Source organism: Macaca fascicularis, chromosome 8 (assembly GCF_037993035.2).
Source record: "Macaca fascicularis isolate 582-1 chromosome 8, T2T-MFA8v1.1".
NCBI lineage: Eukaryota > Metazoa > Chordata > Mammalia > Primates > Cercopithecidae > Macaca > Macaca fascicularis.
In genome coordinates, this window is record NC_088382.1 from 32,234,618 (window position 1) to 32,260,803 (window position 26,186).

The 26,186-nt window shown below is 49.3% G+C and overlaps 2 protein-coding genes and 2 long non-coding RNA genes across 57 annotated transcripts in view; 2 read left to right on the forward strand and 2 right to left on the reverse strand.

Moving 5' to 3' along the window:
• HMBOX1 (homeobox containing 1) overlaps positions 1 to 5,516 on the forward strand; it is a 164,431-nt gene extending 158,915 nt beyond the window's left edge. For 3 of the 48 annotated variants that reach the window (XM_005562960.5, XM_074000601.1, XM_074000597.1), the window contains 3 exons: positions 151 to 246; positions 1,740 to 1,834; positions 3,817 to 5,281. In XM_005562960.5, coding sequence (XP_005563017.1) covers positions 151 to 246; positions 1,740 to 1,834; positions 3,817 to 3,954 — 329 coding nt within the window. In that variant the 3' untranslated portion in view covers positions 3,955 to 5,281. Of the gene's footprint in view, positions 1 to 150; positions 247 to 1,739; positions 1,835 to 2,074; positions 3,172 to 3,816 lie in introns of all 48 variants that reach the window. The other 45 variants (XR_012417171.1, XR_012417172.1, XR_012417173.1 and 42 more) reach the window with 28 other exon arrangements.
• LOC135964486 (uncharacterized) lies at positions 1,630 to 5,839 on the reverse strand. Its single transcript, XR_010576989.2, has 2 exons — positions 5,725 to 5,839; positions 1,630 to 1,870 (listed from the first exon to the last, which is right to left on the reverse strand). It is a non-coding gene; the product is annotated as an uncharacterized lncRNA (long non-coding RNA).
• A 10,614-nt stretch (positions 5,840 to 16,453) lies between these two features.
• On the forward strand, positions 16,454 to 17,637 carry LOC141407577 (uncharacterized). Its single transcript, XR_012417182.1, has 2 exons — positions 16,454 to 16,659; positions 17,037 to 17,637. It is a non-coding gene; the product is annotated as an uncharacterized lncRNA (long non-coding RNA).
• A 2,342-nt stretch (positions 17,638 to 19,979) lies between these two features.
• Positions 19,980 to 26,186, reverse strand: part of KIF13B (kinesin family member 13B) — a 194,130-nt gene continuing 187,923 nt past the window's right edge. For all 7 annotated transcript variants that reach the window (XM_074000589.1, XM_005562969.4, XM_045399003.3 and 4 more), the window contains 2 exons: positions 24,296 to 24,992; positions 19,980 to 23,453 (listed from right to left, as the gene is read on the reverse strand). In XM_074000589.1, coding sequence (XP_073856690.1) covers positions 23,191 to 23,453; positions 24,296 to 24,992 — 960 coding nt within the window. In that variant the 3' untranslated portion in view covers positions 19,980 to 23,190. The remainder of the gene's footprint in view (positions 23,454 to 24,295; positions 24,993 to 26,186) is intronic.

Genomic DNA, 26,186 nt, shown 5'->3' on the forward strand with positions numbered 1-26,186 from the left:
ACCAGGTAATACTTTAAACATCCCTCTGCATCTATAGTTTTGGCAACAAATGTAATCAAAAGCAACAAAATAAAAATATTAGCCCTTAAAACTAGTTTATTCTTGGATCCCAGATACAGATTATCTGAATTTTATTGCATGTATTTACAGGCAAAAAACTGTCAGATCTGGAAAGAGTTACCTCCCTGAAAGTATATAATTGGTTTGCTAACAGAAGGAAGGAGATCAAGAGGAGAGCCAATATTGGTAATGTATCAGTGAGGCTGCTTTTCTCTTGTGCTGCAGTTGTGAACGTCATGTTTATATTAAGATTAACTTCAGTTTAGAAACTGCAAGTCTAAAGCATCCTAACTTCTTTTTTTTTTTTTTTTTTTTTTTTTGAGATGGAGTTTCGCTCTTGTTCCCCAGGCTGGAGTGCAGTGGCGCGATCTCGGCTCACCGCAACCTCTGCCACCCGGGTTCAAGTGATTCTCCTGCCTCAGCCTCCCGAGCAGCTGGGATTACAGGCATGCGCCACCACACCTGGCTAATTTTGTATTTTTAGTAGAGATGGGGTTTCTCCATATTGGTCAGGCTGGTCTCGAACTCCCAACCTCAGGTGATCTGTCCGCCTCGGCCTCCCAAAGTGCTGGGATTACAGGCGTGAGCCACCATGCCAGATCCTAACTTCTAGGACTAACAAAAATTGCCCTAATGTCTTTCATTGTATTTTTAATAAACCACAGTTAGTAGTATTTGCACTATTTGTATTGTAATGGTAATGACATTTTTATAAAACTCATTGTTCTTAAAGTTCTAGAATATAGAATTAGACTTGGCCCCTGAGCAATTGATTACTCCTGTGGTACATATGAAAGATACTTGTAGGGTCTTGAGAAAGGGAGTGTAATACCCAGAATTTATTATTACTGGACTATGACTTAGATATTACAAAACGATTAATAGTTTGGAATGAAAGAGACTTAATAGACAAGGAATGCAGCAAAAGGCAGAGATAAAGAGCATTTAAGAAATATGAATTCTCGATGTAATCATGTATACATGTATATATACACATATCAAAACATCACTTTGTACATTATAAATATATACAATTTTTATTATATTTCAATAAAGCTGAACAGAGAAAACAAAAATGCCAGAAGTGCCCTAGAGGGAACTATGAATACAACTGAAAAAGGAAGAAATAAAGGATTTTTTCCCATTCAAAACTATAATAGTAATACATAAGAATAAGAAATTTAAGTTGGTGAGTCAGGTAGGATGTTGGTTTTTAGCTTCTAAAATTGAATTTCATTTCTCCCATCCAAGTACTAACCAGGCCTGATCCTCCTTAGCTTCCAAGATCAGACGAGATCGGGCGTATTGAGCATGGTATGGGCATAGAATGCATTTCATTTCATTTCCTTTCCTTTGTAAATATACTTTTTATTCATCAGTACAGTTCTCATATGCTTTATAGAACCCTAAGATAGGAGGACTGTTTAGTTAGTTAGCAAGTATTTATGAAGCACGTAACATGCACAGCAGCAGAGACCCCAGAATGGCAAATGTGTGCCTCCCTTGACCTACATGCATTTGAATTTCATCCATCTTACAGTCTAAAAGAAACAACTGTAGAGAAATATAGGTTTTTGTTTAATTATATTCTAATTTCCTTAGCACAAAAATTCATTCAGTGTTTCAGCCATTGTGATAAGGTAACAGATAATTTAGGGATCTATTTGCTTTTTTCGAAGAAGCAGCAATCCTGGAGAGTCATGGAATAGATGTGCAGAGTCCAGGAGGCCACTCGAACAGTGATGACGTCGACGGGAATGACTACTCTGAGCAGGTGAGCCCCTGCACAGCTGGGCGAGGTTCTTGGTGCCTGAGCAGGGGAACAGTGGGACAGCTTAGTTCCGTGGGTGTGGCTGATGGGGTGGGGGAGGGGAAGCAGTCACTGTCCCTCCACTCTGCTCCTGTGTCTAGTTAGATTTCATGTAATTTGAAAGGAATGTGGTAAGATTCGGTTGTCCTGTTGAATTTGTGAGAAATCGTTATTCACCCACATGGATTTATTGTCATACAACAGGATACTTGGCAAGTACGCAATGGGGAGGAGGAGGAGGGAAGAAGTTCAGAGGGAGGCAGAGAAGCAGAGAAGGTAGAAGAAGAGAGGAGGATCTGATCCAAACAAGCAAGTTACACCATTCACGACACACACTCAGTGTTTGAGAAATACTAGGGGCAGCTGGACCCCATGCCTAAACATGTACCGATGCAGGGCACGATGGAAGGCCCCACTCACTCTGGCCCCACTGCAGTGGGAACCCTCCTGCCCAAAGGAGTGGTTCTTCCAGAGTCTCTGGCACACTGACACATGCATCCTCTCATAAGTGCAATACCTGCATGACTCGTCACCTCGCCCTGATTTATTCTGCATTGCTTTTGGGGAAAATGTATTTAATTGTAGCCACTGCATGGAGTAATTCAGTAACTAAGACCGTGGGAGTTCCTCCTTGACCCCACATAGATGTTGACAGATTTCATTAAAATTTTGATAGGATGTAAATTTCCATTTGGAATATGCAGAGAACGCATGGTGCCTTCCCCTAGACCACAGCAAGAAAACTTCTCATTTTTCTGGGGTCTGTGCTTTTTCCTTGCCCCCCAGCCAGCTCATATAGTCCAGTGTGTTCTTTAACAGCCTCTGTTTACCACACGCCTAGAATGCATGCAAGTCTGTGCTGATCCCTTTGTAAATTCTAAAAACTAATCTGTGAACATCAGAAGGAAACAATGATGTCCACACTTCCAAAGAACTACCATTTTTTTCCCTTTAGGACTCTACTTCATAGCCCCAAGAGAATATTCTGTAAGTCTTTCTGTTCGTATACATTCCTGTTATTTTTCAGTCTACCCACAAAGATGGATCATTTCCATCTTTTTTTACAGATGCCCTAAGGGCAGCACATCCCATGTTTTGTTTGTTTTTTTCCTTAAGGGACTTACCCTTTCCAAAGCTCTTTGATACAGAATTCCCCTGAAGATGACAGGTGAGAAACGTACCCCTTATTTGTAACACCGTCTTCAGTGCCTGACGTACATCCTGCAATGCCAGCTTCCTTCACAGCTTTATTGTTTAACACATTGAGCTGCGCGGGGAGGACAGCCTCACACTTGTTCTAGGTAAGACACCTGCCGCTGCCCTTGCACAGCTGCCTCCAGCAGGAGAGCTCCACACCTTCCTCCCCTTTCTCCCATAGCCATTTCCAGCAGAGACACGTGTCCTGTTGTAATTGAGAATTCCTTTTTTTTTTTTTTTTTTTAACAAAAATGCACTTTTTATCTGTAAGATGTAATTGTAAGTTTTGTCTAGTTTTCTCAGTTCAGAGAGGGACCATGAATTCTAATAATCTATTTGTAAAAGCAGCAATCTGGAATTTAATAGCTCACTAGTATGGCCTTCAGTGATTAGTGCTATATTTGTTACAAACAGAAAGATCCAAATATCCAAATTGTTGGTTTTATATCAATCACTGCAGGTTTGATCATCATCACCAGCAACCTTATTAATAGAATGAATAGAATTCTCAGTGAGGAAAAACATTTTTTGTGCTTTTTACTTGTTGAATCCTAAAATTATCAACTGAAAATCTTTGGACCTATATCCATTCAGTGTCTACTTAAATACAATTTACCTCTATTCTATCATAAGCCCCTCCCCCAGTTTCCTCCCACGAATGTTCTGCCTCCCCTTGCCCCAGCATGTCTTTCTGTGACTGAAGAATTCTTCTAATCCACTAATAACATTTCTTATTTCTGCACATCTAGGATGACAGTACGAGCCATAGTGACCACCAAGACCCCATCTCATTAGCTGTGGAAATGGCAGCAGTCAACCACACTATCTTGGCATTGGCCCGACAAGGAGCCAACGAAATCAAGACAGAGGCCCTGGATGATGACTGATCAGGGAGGTTAAACACGACAAGTTAACTTAGTTTAGACGTAGCACCTTAGCAGACTTTCCTCGGTCCTTAACATGTGTTCTTACAGTATAACTTGCAGTTTCTTGTATGTCAGGTAGCCGTTAGGGTCTTGTTCTGTGAAGATGGCATGGTGCCCTCAGCCTTTGCATATACTCTCTCAGTATTAATTCCCAGTAAATAATAACCAACCAACCAACCAAACTTCCCTCTCCCAGCCCGTGAGGCTAGAAAATCTTGCTGCTCCGTCTTAGCATTCCAAGAAAGTGCTTCCAGGTATTTAGATAGCCCTCAGTTCTGAAATATTAGGCTATGTGTAAAATCTTGGGTACCTTTAGATTCTTGTAACACTAGTCTGTACCCCCTTTTCCTTCCCCAAGACTGATAGGATGCAAGCTGAGGTCGTGGCACAGGAATGACAGACACCATTTGGGGAGTATCCACAGAGTCAAAGGAACACTAGAATCCCCACCTCAGTGTGAGGATAATTGATTTCCAGCTGCAATAAGCCGTGCCTCATTATAGCCACACTGTGGCTAGATTATACTTCTTTGGGTGCTGTGCTAAGAATGTCAATGGAAAAAGTCAATCTCAGATTTTGTTTGAAGTTAACATGCCTGACACAGACATCCTTTCCTCTCACAAGCTGTGTGACTTAGTAGATAAAATACTGCCTTCTGCCTTTGGGACCATGATTAAAAACAAAGACAAAAACCAAACGTCATAAAAAAAAAAAAAAAAAAAAAGGCCCAGCTTGAGAGCATTGGAAAAAAACATGAGCTGAATGTCTAATGGATGCTAAGTCCAGTTTTCAGAACCACTGTACATTCCGCGGCACAGTTAGCAGTGCCTGCCTGGAAAAGTTTTGGAGGCCATCGTGGAAGTTGCTTTGCCTCCTGTCAGTGTCCCCTTTCCCTGCTACCAAAAAAGTCTTTCAAGGATGGAGCTAAGGTCAAAAATGAGTGAAAAAACTTGCAGTGTTTGTATCCATTAAACGGAAGCCCCCTCAATCTGAGAGGTCGCTAGAGGACTTCATAGTGGGGTTGTGCTGCCTGTCACAGACGCAGACACTTGCCCAGACAGGAGCAGAGAAAAGCAGGGGACGTTTCCTACTCACATTGTGGCTGTACGAGAACACGATGGGACTGCTTTGCTGTTCTCTTTACTCTGTCCTTGGAGAGGTGTGAAAAGCTGTATTGCTACAGGCAATTTATTTAATAATTGCAAGCCATATTGATAATGGATGTGGTAATATTTGTAAAGTTTAATCTACTTTAAGCGGCAGTAACTAATGGAATTTTTTTCCTTGATCACATATGTAGCACTTTTGTTACTTTTTAAAGATATTTATATTTGATAAATCTTTTTTTCATTTTGAGAACTCAAAATACCAAACAGTGAACTTGCGTTATAAAGTCACCCTGTGATCACCTTGTCATCTAGTAGCAAAATGATGAACTATTCATGCATCAAAGAAAATTACATCTGCTGGCCTTGTATGAAAATGATCTCTTGGCATCCCGATTAAATGACACACTGTCACTGTGGGTAAGAGGAAAGAGCCTTCAATGTAGCAGCACAGGGTGCGTCTGAAAGAGGCACAACTGCTGTGGTTTCTGCCTTGCTCCATCTCTCCTATGTATAATGAAGCCTTGTTTAAAGGGGCATGTGGGGCTGGCTGTTAAGCAGGGCTTCTTTTTGTCCATTACCTGAAAACAATTTCTAAGATAAAAGGAAGGTGCCGTTTCCTTACCTCTTCACCCATCCTCCTCCACCAAATGTATTCAATGACCTTCCTCAATTTTCTTTCTCATTCAGGAGATACTGAATATCCGCCAGTTTCCAGCTGGTCTCCTTCCACTTAAGGCACACGCTGACGGCGTCATTTCCTTATCTGTTAATCCTGCTTATGTGAGTGTGAGGAAAGTCTTCGAGAGGGCATGAAAGTGCCACCTTATATATGTCTGTGACTTTAAAGAGCTATATGCAGGGCCTGGTCCTGCTGTTGTCCATGGATTTCAGGGGGAAAAAATATATGTACTTTTTTCAGCTTCCAAGCATTGAAGTAAAGTGGAGCCGTCTCTTCTGTTTTACTGTATTACTTGAACCAACAAATTCAAGAGTAGCATTTGTTATTCTCAGGAATGAGCCTCCCCCCGCGGCCAACTCATATTCTTTCTTGGTTTATCTGACTTTTTATTTCAATTAGGAGATTGTGTTCTCTTGCTTTCCTTTTATTTTGCTTAAAGGAAATGTAACATATTTCCATTTTTGTGGAATTTTGACTGCTTATTCTCAGTTGAATCAAAATACAAGGAGACAGAGAAATATCCACTCTGACAAGCCACATCCATGATTGATTGTAAGGAGATTATTATAATTGATAGCTTCTTTATCATGGGATTGCTAGTATCATTTGTACTTGCTAGTCTTTTTAAAGGAACAGACTCAAACTGTTAAGACAGCTGCAGTTTCTAAAGAACTACAAAGATTGTCATAGATGTACTCAAAGGTTTCATTGTTTTAACACCTTTATGGGAGGAAAAAAGCTTCAGAGAATAAAGGCAAGTTCGCATCCATGAAGGGCAGTACCAGACCCTATATGGCAATGTGGTGAAACTGAAAGAATATTTCTGCCACTGCAGGAGAATGTCCTGGAGAGCTCAGTGGGAGCAGGAGGAAGGCATCTTCCACCCACAGCTGTTCTTGTCATTGGAGAAGACCGCTGGCTGCTCTGAAGACCCACTGCCTTACATGTCACTTTTGCTTTTTCACCAAGAGTGAGAATTTACTTCCTCTGGGCCTAGATTTAAACCTGTTAGTTTTCTGTTTGTCACCAAGTTCAATTCTGCCATCTTGTCCAGGCCACCTTGGTTCTTATAATGGTGTGTGGCACTGCTACTGTTATATTTCTAGTGTCTTTAGGTAGTATATTTCTCTCTTAAGCTTTTTCAGGTTTTAGTGGCGGAATTAAACTAGAAACCCTAAACTTCCTTATTACTGAAGGGAAAGCAGCCAGGCTCTGAAAACTCACACTGTGTGCTTCTTGGTTGTTCTACTCCCCCCGCCCCGCCCCCCGCCCGACCCGGGTTGTACTTCACTCTCTCCTTCAGGCCCCAGGAGACTCCTGCAGGGGCTGTTCCTGTCGAGGAAGACTTTCAAAAGTCTTTTGAAGTGGGATGTGGGGGAACTTGCCAACAGGTATTCATATAATTTATTTCTTTAAAGACACCTTAATTGAATTACTATGGTCAGATGGGTAAACTTTCCAAACTTTAGAAACACTGACACAGGGACCTTTTAAAATGGGCCATCTTGATGAGGTCTCTGCCCATCTGTTGATAACCCTAACAGCAGATGAAGGCTGGGAGGGCAACACACTGCATTCTTACCTGAGCCCTTCAGTGCTATTTAGTCCCAAATAGATGTTTTGATTTGTTTCAGCAAAGCCGGTAATGTTGGAGTGCCCTTACAGCAATTTTCTTCACAATCAAAATCACAGTTCTTTAAGTGGTTAATAAATGTAGTTGCCTTCCACCCACCTATGACTCTGGACAGTCCCCATCCCTGTCACTCACAAGGGCAGTCCTCCCACCCCACCCCCATATTCACATTCCCATGGCCCATCACAAGAAGAAGGAACCTGAGGCAGAGAGGAGGAAAATCATTAATGCAGAAGTGTACACATCCAGTTCTCTAGTTCTTGGTAGATTGATGGTGGCAGCCCGTTCAGTGATCACCACCTATGTTAGGTCCGTATATCCAGATATATTTTACCTCAAAGGAGATGACTGAAGAATTGACCAATATAGTTATTTCCTTTTTGCCTGTTTAACGTTTGTCTTTAAGAAATGTTGACTTTAGAAACTTCTCCCTTGGATATCAACCATCAGGCACCAAGTATAAACAGACTCATTGAATCAGGAGTCTCCAGCCTCATCCTGTCTGTGAATAGCTCCTCTTCTGTTTCCCTCTGACAAGGCCTTAAGCTGACTTCTTTGCTGGAATTTTCTAATCTTGTGACAGCAGGGAAAAGTAGCTGGATGTGGTCCATCTCTTAACACAAACACTCCTCCCTGTCTTGACCAGCTACATATTCCACTGAACAGCCTCATCATCTTTGCCCTCAACAGTGGAAATGATCCCTTTCCCACAGATGTTCTCCCACCCACCCTCCCTCCCTTCCTCTTCCTAAAAATGTGAAGTCTTAAGTCTTTACTCTCTGGTCTTCAGAGGGTTTGGTTAGAAGCAGTCTTCCCATTTAATTTGTGGCTCTGCCTTTTAAAATTGTTTTTTGTCTTTTGTTGTTCAGGGAACAACCAGAGTATTTTCTCCCCAGTGTGTCCCAACAGATTCTTAGGCAATAATTTTTCTTGTTGATGATCCTGTGCTCAATAGCACACTACATTGAAGAACCCTGGCCCTCACCATTGTGCGTTGGTTTCTGTGTTAATCTCTGTGATCTGAATCATGTCAGAGAGATGATAGATTTTATCATTTTGTTGTGATTATTAGTAATGTTTTACTACTGTATTCATTGGGGCTGCATTGAGACCAGCCAAATCCATTTATAGCTTTACTGAGCCGGATTGATTTGTCAAGATTTCCCAAGTGAAAGTTGGGCACATTGCCCAGCTCCTGCTGGTGGTATCTTTGGGGAGTGTGGGATGGGGTGGGGGGATGTCCTGGGGCAGGGGTGGGAATGACACATATAAGGCATTCCTTTTGTTTTTTTTTTTGCTTGTGCTCATTACATAGCAAGGGTGTTTACTCGGGATTTGGGGATCAGTTGTCAGCCATGTTGAATTTGGCAAACTGAGCTGCGTGCCCTGAAAGCCCTCTTTTTATTTCTTCGTTTCCATATTGTCTGACTTACTTCGCCTAGGAATACCTAAGTTATCCAGTCCAGTGTTCCCTGATGAGAGTGGAATATTTTCCTGGAAAGGCAGCTGTCCATGCCAGGTCATCTGTCAGGATGTTACGGTGGTGTGCGGTCAGAGCAGAGGGCCTTTCTTTTCCTGTAATGTGCTCTACTTCCTTCAGCATGCTTGGTTTCAAAGATGACCACCACTTTAAAAGAAAGATTTCCTTACAGCTCTCCAGAGAACTATCATACTAAGGTGATAGGAAAGGCTTCTCAGATACAAGCCAACATTCTGTTTTCTGATTACAGAAACTCCTCTCACATGCAGGTTGTGTTTGGAAAGGCTGTCCCTCAATTCCACCTATAAACTGAAAGTGATAAGCTACTGTCTTGTGATCTTGCAGAGCCAATAGTTGAGTCACTCATCTCTGAAAGGTAACTTTGTTCATATCTATGTATTTTCAAACCTGGAAGTTCGTAAATTGAAAGTTTCAGTATTAGCTGTATTATTCTTTCTTGATGAGGAATAGAAATGGCAGCAAAAAGCAAGCCAGCAATCTGAAAACTCCAGTCTCCTCTAACACTGGCTTTGTTTTAAATCAAGACGGGAAGAGATACATGAGGGGAGGGAGGGAAGATTTGCTGGCTGCCCATTCTTATCTCAGTGACATAGATGCCTCGGGATTACAGGCATGCGGAGCACTGAACCTCTTTGTCATTCTTCCTTTGACATTTGTGGCAGAACTTTCTAGTTGATTCTGTTCACATGAAATGTGACAAGCATTTTTACACCATGAGACAGTTTACTACCCACATGCCACACCCATTGTCTGTCTCATCAGCCAGCCCCATAACCGCATCCAGAGGGATGCAGCTGAAGGGGAGCCGTGCCTTTCTCCTCTCCTGACACTCCTTTCATGTGGCAGGTTTGCAGGTTGGTCGGCCCCAGTCTGGACAGCTGTGTCCGTGCCTGCTCAGCTGCCCTCCAGTTGGTTGGTGCGGCCGGCGTGGGCATGCACAACCCGGCTCCCACTTGAGAAGTCTTGGGATGCCGGCTCCCTCGACTCCATTTTCATTTTCTCTTCTTTTAAGTAAGAGTGGCTCTGTATAGCCATAATTAACTCTCAAATTCACATTGGTGTGCTGTGATCAAATGAAGGTTGGACTGAATCTTTTCAAATTGTAACCATGGTAATTGAGGGGGGTGGCATAGAATGAATATATAAAAATATAATGGCAATTGTTCTGAATGACTGAGTGTCCTCCTGACATGTAATTAGCTGTTTTAGCAGGATGTAGATTGGCATGGTCATAATTAAAAGAATTTCTGTCCTTTATGTGATTGGAAATGGCAGCGCTCCCATCCCCTGTTCCCTCTTAGCACTAATGCTCCCAAGAACATTTGGAACAGCAGCTCTGTAAACTAAAATAATGACATGGTGCTTCTGTTCTCCCCTAAGTGAAACAGCAGAATTTGGAGTTGTTTCAGCTTCAAAATGGAAGCCTTTGATTATTGTTCCCCATTTGACTTCTAAGTTCTTTGAAACTTCATTCAACATCCAGTTCCAACTTGCTCCACCTCTGGCAGAAACCACAGTCGGGACCCCAGAAGGAGCCCCTCTGACCAGCCTCTAGTGCGTTCCAGCCCATGGTCTGGCCAGCTCAGGGCCCTTGCTTGCCTAGCTCGAGGACACTGCTGCTTGCTGGGCTCTCTGGGATCTTCAGATTTCCCTTGGTTGCTTGATATTTCCATTGATGTCACTATCAGAAAGCATTTCCCAAACAGAAGTTTACAGAAAATTGAATCAAGGTTTCCTCATTGAATCCTAAGACTCAGACAACATGACAGCACACACATAACTAACACAGGCTTTAAACACGTGGGGGCATGAATGGAGTACTATTCATGACATTCTAAAGCTACTGGAGCATGGGACACATGTGTCTGTGCGCTCCTCTCACACCCCTTGGCAGGTGCCCCCTCCCACCGGCGCTGTTGCCCTGAGTCTTCCCCACTGTTCTGCTGTGCCAGTGTGAGCATCTCCCTGGCACTCAAGTTCATGTTCTCTCCCTCCCACTCTTCCTCCTGTCTCTTCCGTGCTCCCTGTCGCACGGGACATCATGTGGGCTTGATGCCATACACAGTCCCTGACCATGGTCCCCTACTTTTCTCCGGAAGTGTCACACTGGACAGGAGCTGCTGAGTCACCAACTCACCTTTCCCTAGAATGTGGCTTTGTTTTTTTTCCCCCATCACTTGCAGAGGTCTTTATTCAATTATATGATCAAGAATGAGTCTACAAGGATACCAGCACCAGACATAGTGCCAAATGGCCTTTTGCAAGCGGTTCCATGCTCAAGAGGCTCACACTTGTGCTGGGTGAGCCTGGGACCATGAGCCTTTTCTTTTCCAGGTCTGGACACTCCAGGGTTGGTTTGGCTAGCCACTGGGGAGAGTACAACTCTGGCCTTTTTTCATATTTTGCTGCTTCTCTTTGTACAGATCTTTCCCCCTCCATATACCAAAAGGAATCCTAACCTAGTTGAAATGCTAGTTGCAAATCAGTTTCATGAGAATGCTGAAGTAGGCTACTGATTTAAAATTTTCCTCTTCCCTGAAAATACACACACCTAGAGAATTTAGGGAAAGGCTCTTAGGCCTTGGGAATCTTTTCATTCCCCGCAAAATACCTACAAAAAAATGTGTAGTATTCCTTCAGTATTCCTCCTCTTATAGGCCCTGAAAGCAACCTCATTCCCACCCAGTCCTTGCACACCTGCATTCAAGATCCATGCATGCAGTTGTTGAAACTGTTTTCTTTGGGATCCTATCTTTATGACAATTGGAATGATTACAGATTTATGACCCCAAAGAGTACAGCATTCCTTTTCCTATTTTCCCAGCTGCTAAAAGATGACTATCTCCATTAGAATTTAGAATCCATCTTAAGATTAGAGATGGTAAGAACTGACTGGATGGGTCTAATTCTATGATTTGTGAGACATGCATTAAAATCGTCAGCAGAACATTCTGATGATCCACCTACACTCAAAACACCACCACAGTTAAAACCTTCTAATGGAGCCCCTGTCTTAGGGATCAAGGTATTAGAGGTGCTGCCTCAGGGATGGTGCTACTTCAAAAGAACCGAAGTTGGAGAGACACCTCCCTTCACAAATGCTTCTGCAGGCCACTCTGGTGCTTCAGAAAACCCCAACCATATATTCCTTTATCAGCAGCCCCCACCCCTCTCCATCACAACTCAGCTTACCAAAATCAGTGAAAATCGAGGCAGTGCTTACCCATGAAATATGTGGGTTTTGTTCTTGTAGGAAACTAAAGATGCCACCACTATAAATCATAGTATGACAGAGACAAACGCACAGGTCTCCCAAGCACCCCAAAGTCAATACAGCCCATGTTTTCTGAGCACGTACTGTGTGCGGGGCGTCGTGCTGGACATGTGTGCTGCCTCATGACCCAACACCAAGCAAGTCCCCTCGCCCACGTCAAGGCAAGTCTCCCCTCGTTTCTTTCATTTCAGTAGGACATTCATCTTCAAACAACAGACCGCATAGGACAGTCTGCCCTCTGAACACTAACCTGGTTGGTTTTCTCACGCAGCAGTGCCAGGTACCCCCAGGCACGCTGTGGCATCGCCCCCACCTCTGTGAGCTGAACTCCCTCCGTGAGGTTCTGGATGCTACAGCCTCTCCAGAGTCTTCCTCCTTGGTCAGTGGTGAGGACAGGAGTGCAGGGAGGCGCCGCAGTGGTTGACAGGGTGGGAAGCCTGTGTGGCTGAGGGGAACTTGAACTCCAGCACCCCTTGCCTGCAGTTAGCAAAGGCAGAGACCAGGAAACCTTCTTGCGCTTCCTGTCTTCTCTCTTCCGCTCTTGTAGCACTTCCCTGGTCGTTCCTTCGGGGCTCCTGCTGTGTTCAGGAGCATCTTGCCCAGCTGGCCCCTCCTTCTCTCTAGAACCCGAGGGTCTGGGGTTCTGGAATTAGATCAGTGTCTGCACTGCCTCAGGCCTCCCTGGCTCCTCATGGGTCCTGACTGCAAAGACATACCTTGATTTGGGCTCAGCATAAGAACTTTCTAGAAGTCAGAATCCAGCTGAAGCACGAGCTCCTTTGAGGTAGAGGTCTGGTTCCTGTCCTGTCACATTTCACGTGGAACTGCGGTGACTGTTGTTAGGGACATTGAACAAGGGACATGGGTGCCAAGCTGACCTGAGGACTCGGCTAACTAAAGTTCCACATTTCTTCCCTTCTCCACCTGTCTACCTCTTTTCCATCAAACATAAGTGGTCCTCTAGGGGTTGGCTCTCTCATGGTCTCTCTTCTGATCTGATCTGCCCTGTTGTGGGCATCTTGGAACCATCTCAGAAGCAAAGCCACAGCTGTGGACTGGTCCTTGTGAGAGTCTCCCTGGATCCTATGTACCTGTAATAGGTACATAGTTAACGTTATTATCCAACCTCCAATCCCCAAAAAGCCTCCTTAATTTGAAAGAGAAAAGGTGTATGTGCCTTGCATTTTGTTATCGGTCCAGATTTTGCATCTGGTGGTGGCTGGGGTGCCATTGGGATTTTGGAATGGGAGTAGTTTGATTCCTCCCTAGGAAGGAACTCATGGCTCTCACAAACCAGTGTCTGTGGCAGTGACAAGTCACTGAATTTGTGTTTCAAGGTTTATTCCTTCTTCCCTTTAGGACTTTTTCAACTTCCTGTCACTTCGGGCTAAGTCTAAATTTCAGTCATGTTTTGTGGCTTCCTTTGAGCACAGAAACCTCTCCTTTCCTTCCATTACTGGAACTAAGATCCCAGCATAAACTCGTGAGAGTCACTTTTCCACCTCATCATTTGCTGGAGGTATTAAGCTGGACACACAATGACATCAGTCATACTAATGTGAGCAGCAGCCACTCTGGTGTGTTCCATTGAACTCTTGTTCTTAAACCAGATTCACGGGGGGCAGGGACAGAGTTAGAAGAGTGGGCCGCATGAAGGCGTGTGTTCAGTGGTGGCTGCTTTCAGGCAGCATTGTTGTATGCCTTGAAAACCACATTTCATTATGTTAGAATCGGTGATCCCCTTAATACTGCATCTCTGAAAATGGGCACCCTGAAACCAAAACCAAAGTTCTGGAGGTGGGGAGTGGAGCTTTTCTTTCAAAGCACTGGGAGCTTGGGCAGGGCGTCCCCTGACCGCTCCTCAGTTTTGTCGGAACACTCAGAAGGGCCTCCTCTTTTCCTAGTAGTTGCCTCATGTTGACTCTAGAAAGCGTGTGCAGCCTGTGCCTCCCCGACCCATGGCGGGCATCTGGATAGACCCTGGGAGCCTCCCCACCCCTGCCTCTTCTAGCCACTTTTCCAGGGGGCTGTAGAACACGGTCATGGGAAGGCCTCTGCTGGGCCAAGTCCCTGGCCCCTAAGCCATCACAGCACTGGTGTCGTCAGACACACCCTGGCTGCAAGGCAGGACACTCCCCTTGCCGAGAGATGCCAAGTGCATCATCATTGCCTCCCCTGGAAGAGCCCACCGCCTTCTATGACCTCCCCCCAGCCCGGGCTTGCCCTGCCTTCCACGGCCATGGTCACATTGGGTATGCAGTACCTTTCAAGGATAAATTTTTGTTTATGTTTTTTAAGTGCCTAAGCAAGTTACAGACCTCTGGAACCTGCCAGAGAGTCGGCCTGTGCCCTGTCCCCATCCCTCCCCACCCTGCACTGGCCCTTGAGGGTGGGCACAGGGCGGCTGCCCCTCTCCAGTGTCCCTGGCGTTCTGCAGGCAGAACAAGGCAGGGACAAACTAGCGGGGGAGATCGCTTCACAGCCACAGCAGGCTGGCTTCATCACTGTTTTCCAGCGTTTGTTTCTTTAGGGCTGTTTCTGTTTATGTGGTTCTGGTCTTGGTTCATAGAGAATTTAAGTCTGCTTAGGGAAATCTCAGTAGCCACTAAGAAGACAGGAGAGCAAGACAGCCTCACAGCAGCATTCCAGCTCTGGCTTTGGTAGGAGTTGGAAATGTATCCACATCCAAGAGGGCAAAGCGTCGAATCATCCTAGCTCATGAGCCTGACTCAGCTGCCAGCATGAGCCACTGGAACCCCAGCTGCCTTTGCGAGCCCTCTCTTCCTAGACTAGAGGGATCGGGGTGTCTGCTCACGAGGGCTTGGGAAAACCAGCAGTCGGGCATTCAGATCCAAAGTGTGTCTTTGGAAATGAGTGTGAGTGTATTTGTTTCTTTTTTAAAAAATAATTTAAGTCTGATCTAAATATGGGGCCTTTATTCTGTGATGGGTGTACGACAGATTATTTTGTGACTGCACTCTGTTCAAATCACATCACTAAGCAGCGCTCAGATGATTTGTTGGTGCATTAAAAGGTTTTGCAAAATGGAACAATCCATACCCAGGCACTTTATTTTCATTAATAATCCAGCATTTTTGTTCAGACAATGTAATGACCCAAAACACTGGGTATTCATATTTGACACATGGGCAAACTTGCCAGTGGAATTATGACCTGATAGAGAAGGGAAGGCAGGCTGACAAAGGTGATCGAATGGGGGAACAGTGCTGTGGTGATCATGAGATTGAGGCTTTTCTGTAGCACGTAAACCAAACCAGGCCCTTGGCAGTGCGTCATCCCTCAGTTCTCCAGATGCTATTTTTGCAGGTTCTACCAAGTGCTTGTTGATTACCCTAGTTGTAATTGTCTAGGGAAGAGATGAATGTAAGTGAGAGTGCAGAGCACTGGGGAGGGCGACAGTGAAATGCAATTAGAGGCAGCAAGAGAGTCCTAGTCTGTTCTCACGTAACCGGACTTGAAAGCTCCAGCGCGAGCAGAGTGCTGGGGGTGGATTCCACTGCCGAACCGCGGCACCTTTGCTTTACTCTTCAGCATAGGGGTGGTAACTAGCTGCACAGCAAGTTATGAAATGGAAAGCAAGCTTAACGGCTGTAATCTCGTCGGATACCCCGGAGCAGATGCCTTGGGATTGCCTGAAGTGTTTCGCATCCACCAAATAAGTTGAGTTTCTAAGATGGGCCATGCGGGATCCCTGCCACATGGGCGTGGGGGCAGCGCGCTCCTCCCTGCCTCGGCTGCTGTGTGTCTTAGTCTTCGTGTTTCCCCTTGGCGTCTCCTCTAGTCCCTGTCCATCTTGTACACCATGTGTCCCTGAGGGTGAGTCACACCTGTGTCTGAGTCTGCTGTAAGGTGTTCAGTCTACCTCAAGGGGTCATCATGGTAAGCTCTGTCCCACGGCATCCTCCGTCCATCACCACACACACTGGAATGTATCTCCCCCGCCCTGCCCCTTCGATAACCTCCTGACCCTGTCTTTCCTATAATCACCACAAACTCCTAGTGCAAATTGGATGCTGCTTTAAATGTGAAAACAATTGTTCAAAAGCTATAAAACCTGAATGAAAGCTGAAGCTGAATTTATAAGCCTTGTTGCGTATGAGCCAAAAGTGCAAAAAGCTCTATATAATGAACTAACCTGCCACTCGTATAAATATAAATATATATAAATATATTAAAATCAGACTGTTCTACAAAATTGTGTATTTGTATTTTTGTGTACGTACAATTTTCTGCTAAGCAGAAGGAGGATGTAGTATAGGATGCTGTGAGAAGAGATTGGTTTAATCCTATTTCTTTGTTACTTATTTTTGTTAACATCAGATGCCTGTCTTTGTCTTATATGTGTATGACACTGTTTGGAAAGCTGCAGTATCTCTCTTCCTGAGGTCCAGAGGCCATTAAAGAATAAACATGGGGCTTAGAGTTGTCTTGGCCACCAAACACAGACAGGTAAGCCAGCAGAGTTCAGCTCCCCTACACGGTGTGGTGGGACCTGGGACCTGGAGCCACTCATGGTCCTGAGGTGGGGCTGAGGGAGGGAAAGGGCTCCCCCACTTCAGGCTGGTCACTGTATTTTGACTTCCCTCTGGGAAGCAAAATCCCACTCGTAAAAATCAACTTCCAAGACAAAAGATGATCCGATGTCACTTTTCTGGATCCACCAGGAAAGGACACAGGATGTCTCTGAACTTTGGAACAACCCCTCATATTTTGGGGCCAGGAGTTTGCCCAGAAAGCAGCAGGTGGCTCTGCCTGGCTGTAGCCCGGCTCATCGGCTGTCCCTGGGCTTCGTCTCCCTCTTCTGAGTAGTTGCTGCCTTTCTTCAGATCAGGTTACCACAATGCCTCCCCGCTGCTGACGCTTCATCCCCCACACCTCCAGCCCCAGTTACCTGGAGCTTCTCAGAACCCACTTTGCCGGTGCTAAAACACAAGAGGGGGTGAAAGTGGCTGCCAGTAATGGCCAGAAACCAACCACCAGAGGCCAGGCTGAAAGACAAGCTCCGGGTGCCCAGGGGCTGACGGGCCAACCATGTGGCAGGTCCCAGGCCCCACCCACTGCTGCCATCCGCCTCTGAGCTCCACGGTGGTCCCTCTAATGGGAACCTCCTCTAGGGAGAGCGATACTGCACCTCCACCCGTAGGACTCATATTTATAACAATGTGTAATGGCTGTAGCAAAAAGCCCTTGTTTCTAGATGTAAATGGTCAAAGAAACAAGCGCTCTATTGTATTGAATAAAATAGTTCAAATGAGTCCTGTATCATTGTATCTCCTATTCTGGATTAGTGCCTTTTGGACAGTAGACTGTTCTGTAATTAAAATGTAGTATACTGCTTTTTTGTACAGTTTTGTTTTAATAAAACTTTTTTTTAATTTGTGTTTATTTTAGTATTGTACCTATTAGAGAATAAAATGTATAACTGAATACAGACTGGCTGGGATTTCTTTGGATCAAAGTGATTATTTGGGAAGTGACCGACCCAAACAAAGAGATAGAAGTGTTCCATTTTGAACATTGGTCCTTTTGTGCATTTAAAATGACTGGGAAAGGCTCACGCAGACTGCTGCACACCACCTGGGTAAGAGGGCAACACCGAGCCAGGAAAGCCCCTCTGCACATCCCACTCCCTGATCCTCCAGCCTGCGTTTGGCACGTGTCTGGATGACACCAGGAGAGGCTGTGCCTTCTGGGAGTCCCCTGACTGCACCCTCAGTATGGCACATGCCCACCCGGCCTGCCTTTTCCCCACCATCTTCAAGCTACACGATCACATGAAGATCTGGCCGCCCCTAAAACCGTCAGGATCCTAGCAGCTCTCCCCGAACTAGGAGTGCAGCCTCTGACTTACGCCAAGCGGCTGAAGTCCATGCAGCTTTTCTCTTCCATTCCAGGCCACGCCCTGAGCCTCATTTTCTTAAAAGAGCTCTGTCTCTGTTGGGGCTGCACCTTCAGCAGTAAATAAAAAACACAGTAAATAAAGCCAAGCCTTCATTATTGGTTTTCTCTAAAGGCTTCCATTGGTTGGCATCAAATTCTTAAGCAGGACTCAAGGACAAGGTGCCCTGGCTTCCCTCTCCCTTCTCAGAGGAAACCTAAGACACAAAGGGTGTGTCTTTTCTTCTTCACAAGCATCATGAGGAAAGATGATGCCAAATTTTCAGCTGCCCCAAACCCTGTTGAAGTTGCCAAGTAGAGGCAGGGAGGGGTTCGGGGTTGGGGGGTGAGGACAGGGGCCAGCTCTGACGACATCCCCACCCATGTTCCCCTTTCTTGGCCCGGGATTGCTATTTCTGCTTAAGCAGCGCGCTGGTGAACCCTCCTTCCCACAGCCCGCCCAACCCTTCTCCGTGCGCACCACATAGCCCGGACATCTCCCGACTGCCCTGTGTCCTCAGAGCACTCTAGGGCCAACTCCCTCAACCCCCCAGGCCCTCCTGGGTGCACCAGGGCCGCCCTACCATGGCACCCATCAGGAAAGCTTGCTTCTGTCCTCTCCATGAGGACAGGCACAGGGTAAGTATGTGAATGTTAGTTAAGCGACTAACAGTGAGTGGAAGGAATGAACTGGGCGTGACATCCATTAGAGCCCATCTCAGGGTCTGGGCAACTCTGAAAAAAACACAGCCTTAGGCAAACAAAAGACATCTCATTGAGTTGCAAGACAGTAGCAGCTTGAAAAGTAAGATCCACTCTAGGCGCTGTATCAATTTTACGTTCAGATTCCTGCCTCATTCAGAGCAGGGCATCTCCTGCTGCCAAATTTCTGTCATTATTCAGCAGCGCTTGTCTCCGAGCGTTCTTCTACACTGAGGAATGTAACCCAGCCCTGCCTGGCTGTGCTGGCTGATGGACAGCTCTCGTCGGCCCTCGGAGTGGCTGAGCCCTCCACTTGCAAGTGTATTTCATATCCAAAGGCCAACTGATTCACTGGCACAGCAAGAAAAGCTTTATACAGGGCCACACGTGCCTCTGTGTCCTTGTGGGAATGTGTACTGGCTGCAGGCATCCCTCACTGGTACTGGGCTGGGGCCCTGTGGCTGAGTGGGAATCCACTGGTGAACGGAAGGGAGCGAGGTCACCTTACCTGACTCAAAGGCTGGACCCAGCATCCTCAGTACCGTTCTAGGCCCACACGGCACAGCTGGGCAGGGTGGTTGCAGAACGCAGGCCTCGTTGGCGAGCAGGTCCCGGCAACACCAATGTCAGCCCCGCAACCATGATCCCCCACTTCCCAAAACCCCTTGTTACAGAAGCCCTGCCAGAGGCTGCCCACCTCTGCAGCGGTGAAAGAAGTCCTCTCACCGCAGTTGGAGGGAAAGGGGAGGTCCAGTGTGGGGACTAACACGAAGGTCACGGCAGACAGTGGAGTCATGCCTGAGAGCCAAGGACAGTCCTTACCAGGTCACCTGTCTCCCAGTAGCACCACTTACCTGGGGTCGAAGGGCCCCAGAAAGTTTCCATAGTTCCTGGCTTCTGTAAGGGGCTGAAGTCCAAACAAGGAAAGATGACTCGGAACCAGGAGGCCTCCCTGGGCTCTTTGGTCCAAATCATGAAGAGTTCGGCCTCTGGAGTCCATGGGCTGGAGAGGCGAGCATGGCCCGCTGCTGTTCCCTGATCCTCCTCCTCCCAGTCTCCGTCTGGAAAAGCCCCACCACCACCTTTGCTGAGAACAAGGCTATGCCATGACAGGATGGCCTGCCAGGAGCCCCAAAACCCTATGTTGGGGTCAGGGGAAAGAGAAGCAACAAGAGTGACCTCAGACATGATGCAGGTGAGAAATCATCTGGTTTTATTGAGAAGCTGTTGGTCATTTGATGGAAAGACATATATGGTACACAATTACAGGTGGTTTAGTTCATTACATGATACAAATCATTAGAGTCTTTACAAGTCATTACAGTCTTTGGATTTTTTAAACTCCCATTTACTGTGTACCAAATCAATATAATCCCAGAATCAAAGTCACTTCTTTATATGTGAACTCCTCGCATTTACACGAATCCACACATAGAGAAGCTGTTCTAAGACCCCCCAACACCATTAGTGTCAGCAGCCCACCAGGAAGGCACCGCGGACTCTGCGGAGAAAGATGCTTTGGGGTTCAATGGGTCAGTATCTTGGGCAGGAAGCACAGGGTCACTCCCGTCTTGTGTGCGTGCACACAGCCACACACACACACTCAGGACTTCCTGTTTCACATACAGGGAACTTTTAAGGCAAGAGGAGAAAATGCTAGGAAGTAACGGGGGGATCTGAACACCTCCACCGGTCACCGTCCCAGCTCCGTTCTCTTATTGAACACACAAGGCCCACCTTGGTGGGACCAGAAACACCTTCCCCTCCTCAGCTCCGCCCTCCCACTCCCTCTGGTCAGGCCTGAGCACCCGGGACTCCAGTCACACGCCTGCCCCTGTCGCCTCTGCTGCCGGACGCAGGGCCCTGGGCAGAAGTGAGCCTTCTCACCCTGGAGCCTCCGTCCTTCACAAGGGCCCAAGGGAAGTGGCGGGGCAGGGCCAGGGACGTTCTAGGCACGCAGTGGGGAGGCAGAGCCCCCAGAAGCATCTCCCATCCCCATCTCTGACAGCACCTTGTGTGCGGTTACTGCCCTTCCCGACCTCGGGTGCCATCTGCGGGCCAACCCGCACTAAGGTGCCACTCCTGGGGCATTCCAGGAGCGCTTCAGGAGTCCTAAGGCAGGTAGGCGGGCAGGCATTCTTGGGAGGAGAGTCTGCTGGTCAGGGAGGCAAGAAGTGCAGACTAGAAGACGGAGGCCAGCCCGTCCTGGCCCACCACTCTTGAGACCGCACCTCCTGCCATCGCTGGCCCGGGTTGGCGGGGCTCAATGCCTTAGCGACCACAGCGCTGCACGTCCCTCTTTCCCAGCCACAAGCTGACATTAGTCTGCACCGAGAAGCAAGAGTGAACAGGGCCTGGGCCCAAGTCCACCTGCTCCAATCAGGAACTCTGGCTCGTTCTACTCCACTGTGAGTCAAACCGATGGTAAAAAGCACGGCACACCCGTCCCCCAGGACTTTCCCGAGACGGTGCCACAGGAGGCCACTGCTGGGTGGATGGCTCAGCCACCACGAAGTTCCAGGTCCCACCCACATTGCCCAACCGCCATTCCCAGAGCGTCCCCACTACACAGCCCAGGGGCTCCCCCTCAGGGCAACAGCAGTGCCGGCCTCTCACCCAGGCCACAGTGACATCAGCAGACCCAGAAACCAACTTCTGAGTGAAACGGGTTTTAAAAAGAAAGCTGCTATGCTGGGAAGCGGGTTGAGTTAAAGGGCAAGGCAGAGGTGACAGCTCTTCATCCAGGGACAGGTACCACAGGGTTCCCTCGAAACTCTGGCTAAGAACAGGGAGAGCCCTGCAGGGAGTGCCTCCCCGCAGGGGCCAGGCCCTCTGCCAGCCCGGCCTCGGCCTTCGTGTCCCTCACAGCGACTGGGGAGAAAAAGACAACCTGTCCTCGTAGCCAGGGCTGGGACAGGCCCACCATGGAGGCCACTCCGTTGGAGGCTTCAAGACCCTGGAGAATGAGGCTTCCACAGCGCTTTCCAGGTGTTGTCTAAACATGAGAACTAGAAACCAGCTCCAAGAGTGGCTGTATGAATCCTGACCCAGGGCTCCTGTCCCTCGATTGGTGGCCTTCCACACACAGACACTAACCGCCACCCCACAAACCTGCCACCAAAGGCTCCAGGAGCAGAAGTGCCCCAGCAAGGAGGTGGAGGCCACCCTGGAAGCTTCCGGCTGTGTCGCCCGCACCATGCACAGTGGGCCTGGGGGCGCAGCTGCTGCCAGGGTCCGGACACAAACCAGGCACACTCCCTGTACCCGCCCAGCCGCCAAGTCCCAGCCCTATACTCTCAGGGTCTGGGAGTTGCCAAGAAGTTAAAATGATCCAAAGACCTTCCTAGAAACCAAAAGTGCACCAAATAAAGTAGCAATGCCTCTTCCTTTGTCACCGACTACAGAAGCACATCATTCTCCCAGGTTTTTGCTTTCATCCAAGTTAAGAGTAAGGCCACTGTGGATCCGCAATAGAGTGACGTGAGGAGGGGGCTTTATCCTCTGCTGCCCCCAGGACCCTCCACCCGGGCAGGAGGCCAGCAGCTCTGCAATGGCCAGAGAGGCCGCAACGTGCAAGGCAGGCCCTGGGCCCCCATACACAGGCAGACGACGATTGCGGCTCGCAAATGATTTCGGATTTTGAAAAAATAAATATAAATAAATACATTCCAAGCCTTCTGTGAAGGGAATAAACGGCAAACATAAGAGACTTTTCAGGTGTAAAGATGCCAAAACACCCACAAAGAAATCACTAAGAAACCCTGGCAGAGGAGGGATGGGGGGCTCAGGCCCTCGGCCCCCGCCTGGGGCACCAGGGCCATCTGCCAGAGTCCAGGGCCCTCCAGAGGCACTTGTGGAACCTGGGACCAGGGTGGGAGGCTGGGGGGTCCCCAGAGGCACTTGCAGGAACCTGGGACCAGGGTGGGAGGCTGGGGGGCTTGAGGAGTGAGCCAGGACATCCTGGGTGGCGGGGGGGGGCTTGCCCTCCAGTGGGGAGGAAAGGCACTAGTTACAACTATGGTTTAGGTTAAGACATTAGTGGGGCCACCAGAATGGAAATGATAGAAAGAGCAACATAAGGCCCCAGGCACAGGCACACAGCAAGATGGCCAGGTGCTGCACCACCCAGGGCCTCAGTCCTAGCATCCCCCAGCCCCTGCGGGCACCCAGAACCTTCCATCCACTTGAGGAGGTACAGCTGAGGCCCCCACTTTCCCCAGGCAGAGAAGAAACAAAGCTTCCAGAGGCCCAGGGAGGTCACCAGCTCTGTGTCGTGCAAAAAGCATTCATTGCCCCGCCCCTGGGGAAGAGGCCACCAGGCTCCTGGCTCCCCAGGGCTGTCACTGGCAGGGCTCAAAAGGGGCTGGGCACCCCAAGAAGAGTTCGCTCTGAGGCAGCGGCTCAGTTGGCCCAGGATTTCCGGTTCTCAGGGTTCTTGTGGCTCCTGTCGGCCTTGGCCAGGGCAGCTGTCAGCGAGGCCAGGTTGGTGGCGGAGCCTGAGAGAGTGGCGCTCCGGCGGGCCTCTGAGACACCCAGCCGGAGCCCCGTGCTGCGCCGCCGCACGGGGCCCGTGGCTCTGCGGACCCGGTTGGGCCTGACCAGCAGCCCGTAGCCGGGGTTACACCTGAAGTACTGCTTCCCGCCGATGGAACCGTCATTCTTACCTGTGGGGGAAGGAGAGGGTGACATGGAGGGCAGCCCAGCTGCAGACTCCCCCCTACACCTCCCTCACCTCTGCAGAGGCCATGTGCCCACACTGCCACCCCCCTGGCACAGGTCCTGCACAGTCAGCACTCAGACACTGGCCATTGTCTGGCAGGGACTAAATGAATGTGGCCAGGGCATGGAGTGACCGCCTCCCACGACAGTGAGCAGTGGTGACCAAGGATGCACAGCCCATCCTGCAGCTTCAGGTAGGAGGTGACAGGCCCTGGGGAGTGCCTTGCGGAAACGCAGGTACAGGTCAGCCACTAAGGCACAGCTGGTCCGACCCGTGGGGGAACAGACCCTTCTCCATCTGGACCCAGGCCTGGGCTGGGTGGCGGGAGAATGGTTCTTTTGCTGAATCTATGAAGTGGAAACTGGCAAAACTGCCAAATGACGGCGAGTCAGAGGCCAGCGAGATGTGTCCGGATGGGGTGAGGAAGAGCCTCCTCCAAGGGCAAAGCAGAGATGCTCTAAGGTGAAGGATGAGAAAGCAGAGTCCAGGGAGAGCCAAGGGCGGGGGAGACCAGAACAAAAGGAGCAGGGGCAGCCATGGCAATAGGGGGAATGGGTACAGCATCTTCGTAGCCAAAATTATCAGGAATCTTCCACGCCATCTCCAGGGACTAGCCCTGCCCCCAGCTTCACCCCCGCAGGCCCAGCCACTCCTGCAGCTTCAGCCAATCCGCTGCCTCCCGGCTCCTCCTCTCCTGCCTGGACCCTGTCCCCTCTCAGGTCGGCCACGCTCCTGCCTCCCCCGACCCCCGGCACCGCCCTGGAGCCCGGAGTGCCCGGTACCCACCTGAGGGCAGGTCGAGCTCCACGCCGACCCACGTGCCCTCCTGGAAGTCAGCAGGCCCCACGTATCTCACCACGCCTGTTTTGTGGGCGCCCACGGTGACGAACTCGCCCTCTCGGAGCCACTCTGGGACCTCCTCAGCTTCCTCGGAATCAGAGGCCAGGGCCTGCCCCCCAGCGCCCGTGGCCGACGCGTCCCCCTCAGCCCCTGGGGAGCAGCCGGGGTCCCCGGCCAGCATGCGCGAGAAGGAGCGCAGCTCCGAGGCCCGCACCCTCCGGACGCGGAAGGGGGAGCCGGGCGCCGGGGCCTCGAGGTCCGGGCGCTCCTGGCCGGGGCTCACGAGCTGCTGGGGGCCAGGGGGCTCCTCGGCAGAGGCGGCCGTGGGCGGCGGGGGGCGGCTGATGGGCGCCTGGGGCTCGGCCTCAGGGGCGGTGGGCATGGAGCCGGGCGGGGCCGCAGCGTCCAGGCCTGGGCCCAGGGCGTCCGACAGGGTCGCGGTGGAGACGCTGTGGGAGAAGTAGCCGCTAGAGGCTTCACTCAGGGGGCTGGGGGGCCCGTCTTGTGCCTCCGGGGCCGGGGTGACCGCTGTGACAGCTATGACAGGCGGTGGGGAAGGCACTTTGGCGGGTTTGTCGCAGATCTTCAAGGCTGGGGCCCCCATCGTCTGCACCAGCACGTCAGCGCCCATCTCTGGCTGAGCCTGCAGCGGGACAGGGGGAAGCAGGGACTGAGAACAGAAAACTTCCCAACACAATCCAAACAGGCAGCGATGACTTGGAAAAGAGCATAAGGTCAGGGGCACTGGCTCAGCCTGTAACCCCAGTGCTTATGGAGGGCAAGGCGGAAGATCACTTGAGCCCAGGAGTTCAAGAACAGCCTGGGCCACATAGTGAAACCCCATCCCCACAAAATAAATAAATAAATAAAAGAGCACGGCTGGGACCCGGCCAGGCCTGGTTCCCACACTGGTTCTGCCACTTAGGGCTGCGTGGCCCTGGCTTCCAAAGTGACAAAGGTTGAGGGGCCGATGGTGCACTCTGCAGGCCCTGTGCTGTGTGCCCAGGATCAAGAACACTGACCATGGCCACAGCCCCTGCCCCATCTACTTTTTACCTTTCATACAGAATAGAATCCAGCGCCTGCCACGCAGGGCCAGCATGCTACTAAGACCAAGACCCCTTGCCACAGAGGGCAGCACACAGTAGGTGCACACCAAAACTCTGCTAGGGCGAGAGCTTTCCTCCCATGGAGACAAAGGCCCTGCCCACCCCTGACCTCACGAAGAGACCGAGTCACTAAAGAGGCCAGAGGAGCACTGTTTTCTCCGGCAAAACCTAAACAATGATCTCATTGGAGGACTGGAACATGCTCAGCACAGCCTGGCCAGCTCAGGCACCAACAAGGAGCCACAGGCCTGCAGCCTGGCTGGGCATCCTGGGCAAGGCGGCAGGGGGGTGAGGAGAGAGGCGAGGAGGGGGATGAAGAGGCAGACGAGGAGGGAGACAAAGGCTCCCTGTGGTCCGTGGCCCTTTCTCTCCAAGGCTGCTATTCTGGCTGCTATGGAAAGCAGGTGCCATGTCAGGGGCTGGGGGGGCCTCGGACCCTGGAGAGAGGCCAGGAAGCAGCCCCCAGGGAGAAGCCACCAAGTGAGGCCAGCTGCTCTCCTTATGTCGGTCACTCTGTCTGAGTCACCCAGGCAGAGGACACACACACACATGCAATGCCCACATCTCATGGGGGATAGTAGCCACCGCTTGCCCCAGTCCTACTGTTTCTGGGGTATTCTTTCGTCTATAACGGAAACCATGTGAAGAAGCTGCCAGATCATCTTTCTATTCCTGTTCACAGTGACCGAAGAAAAGGAGAAGACGGGAACAGGGAATGAGATTGGTGG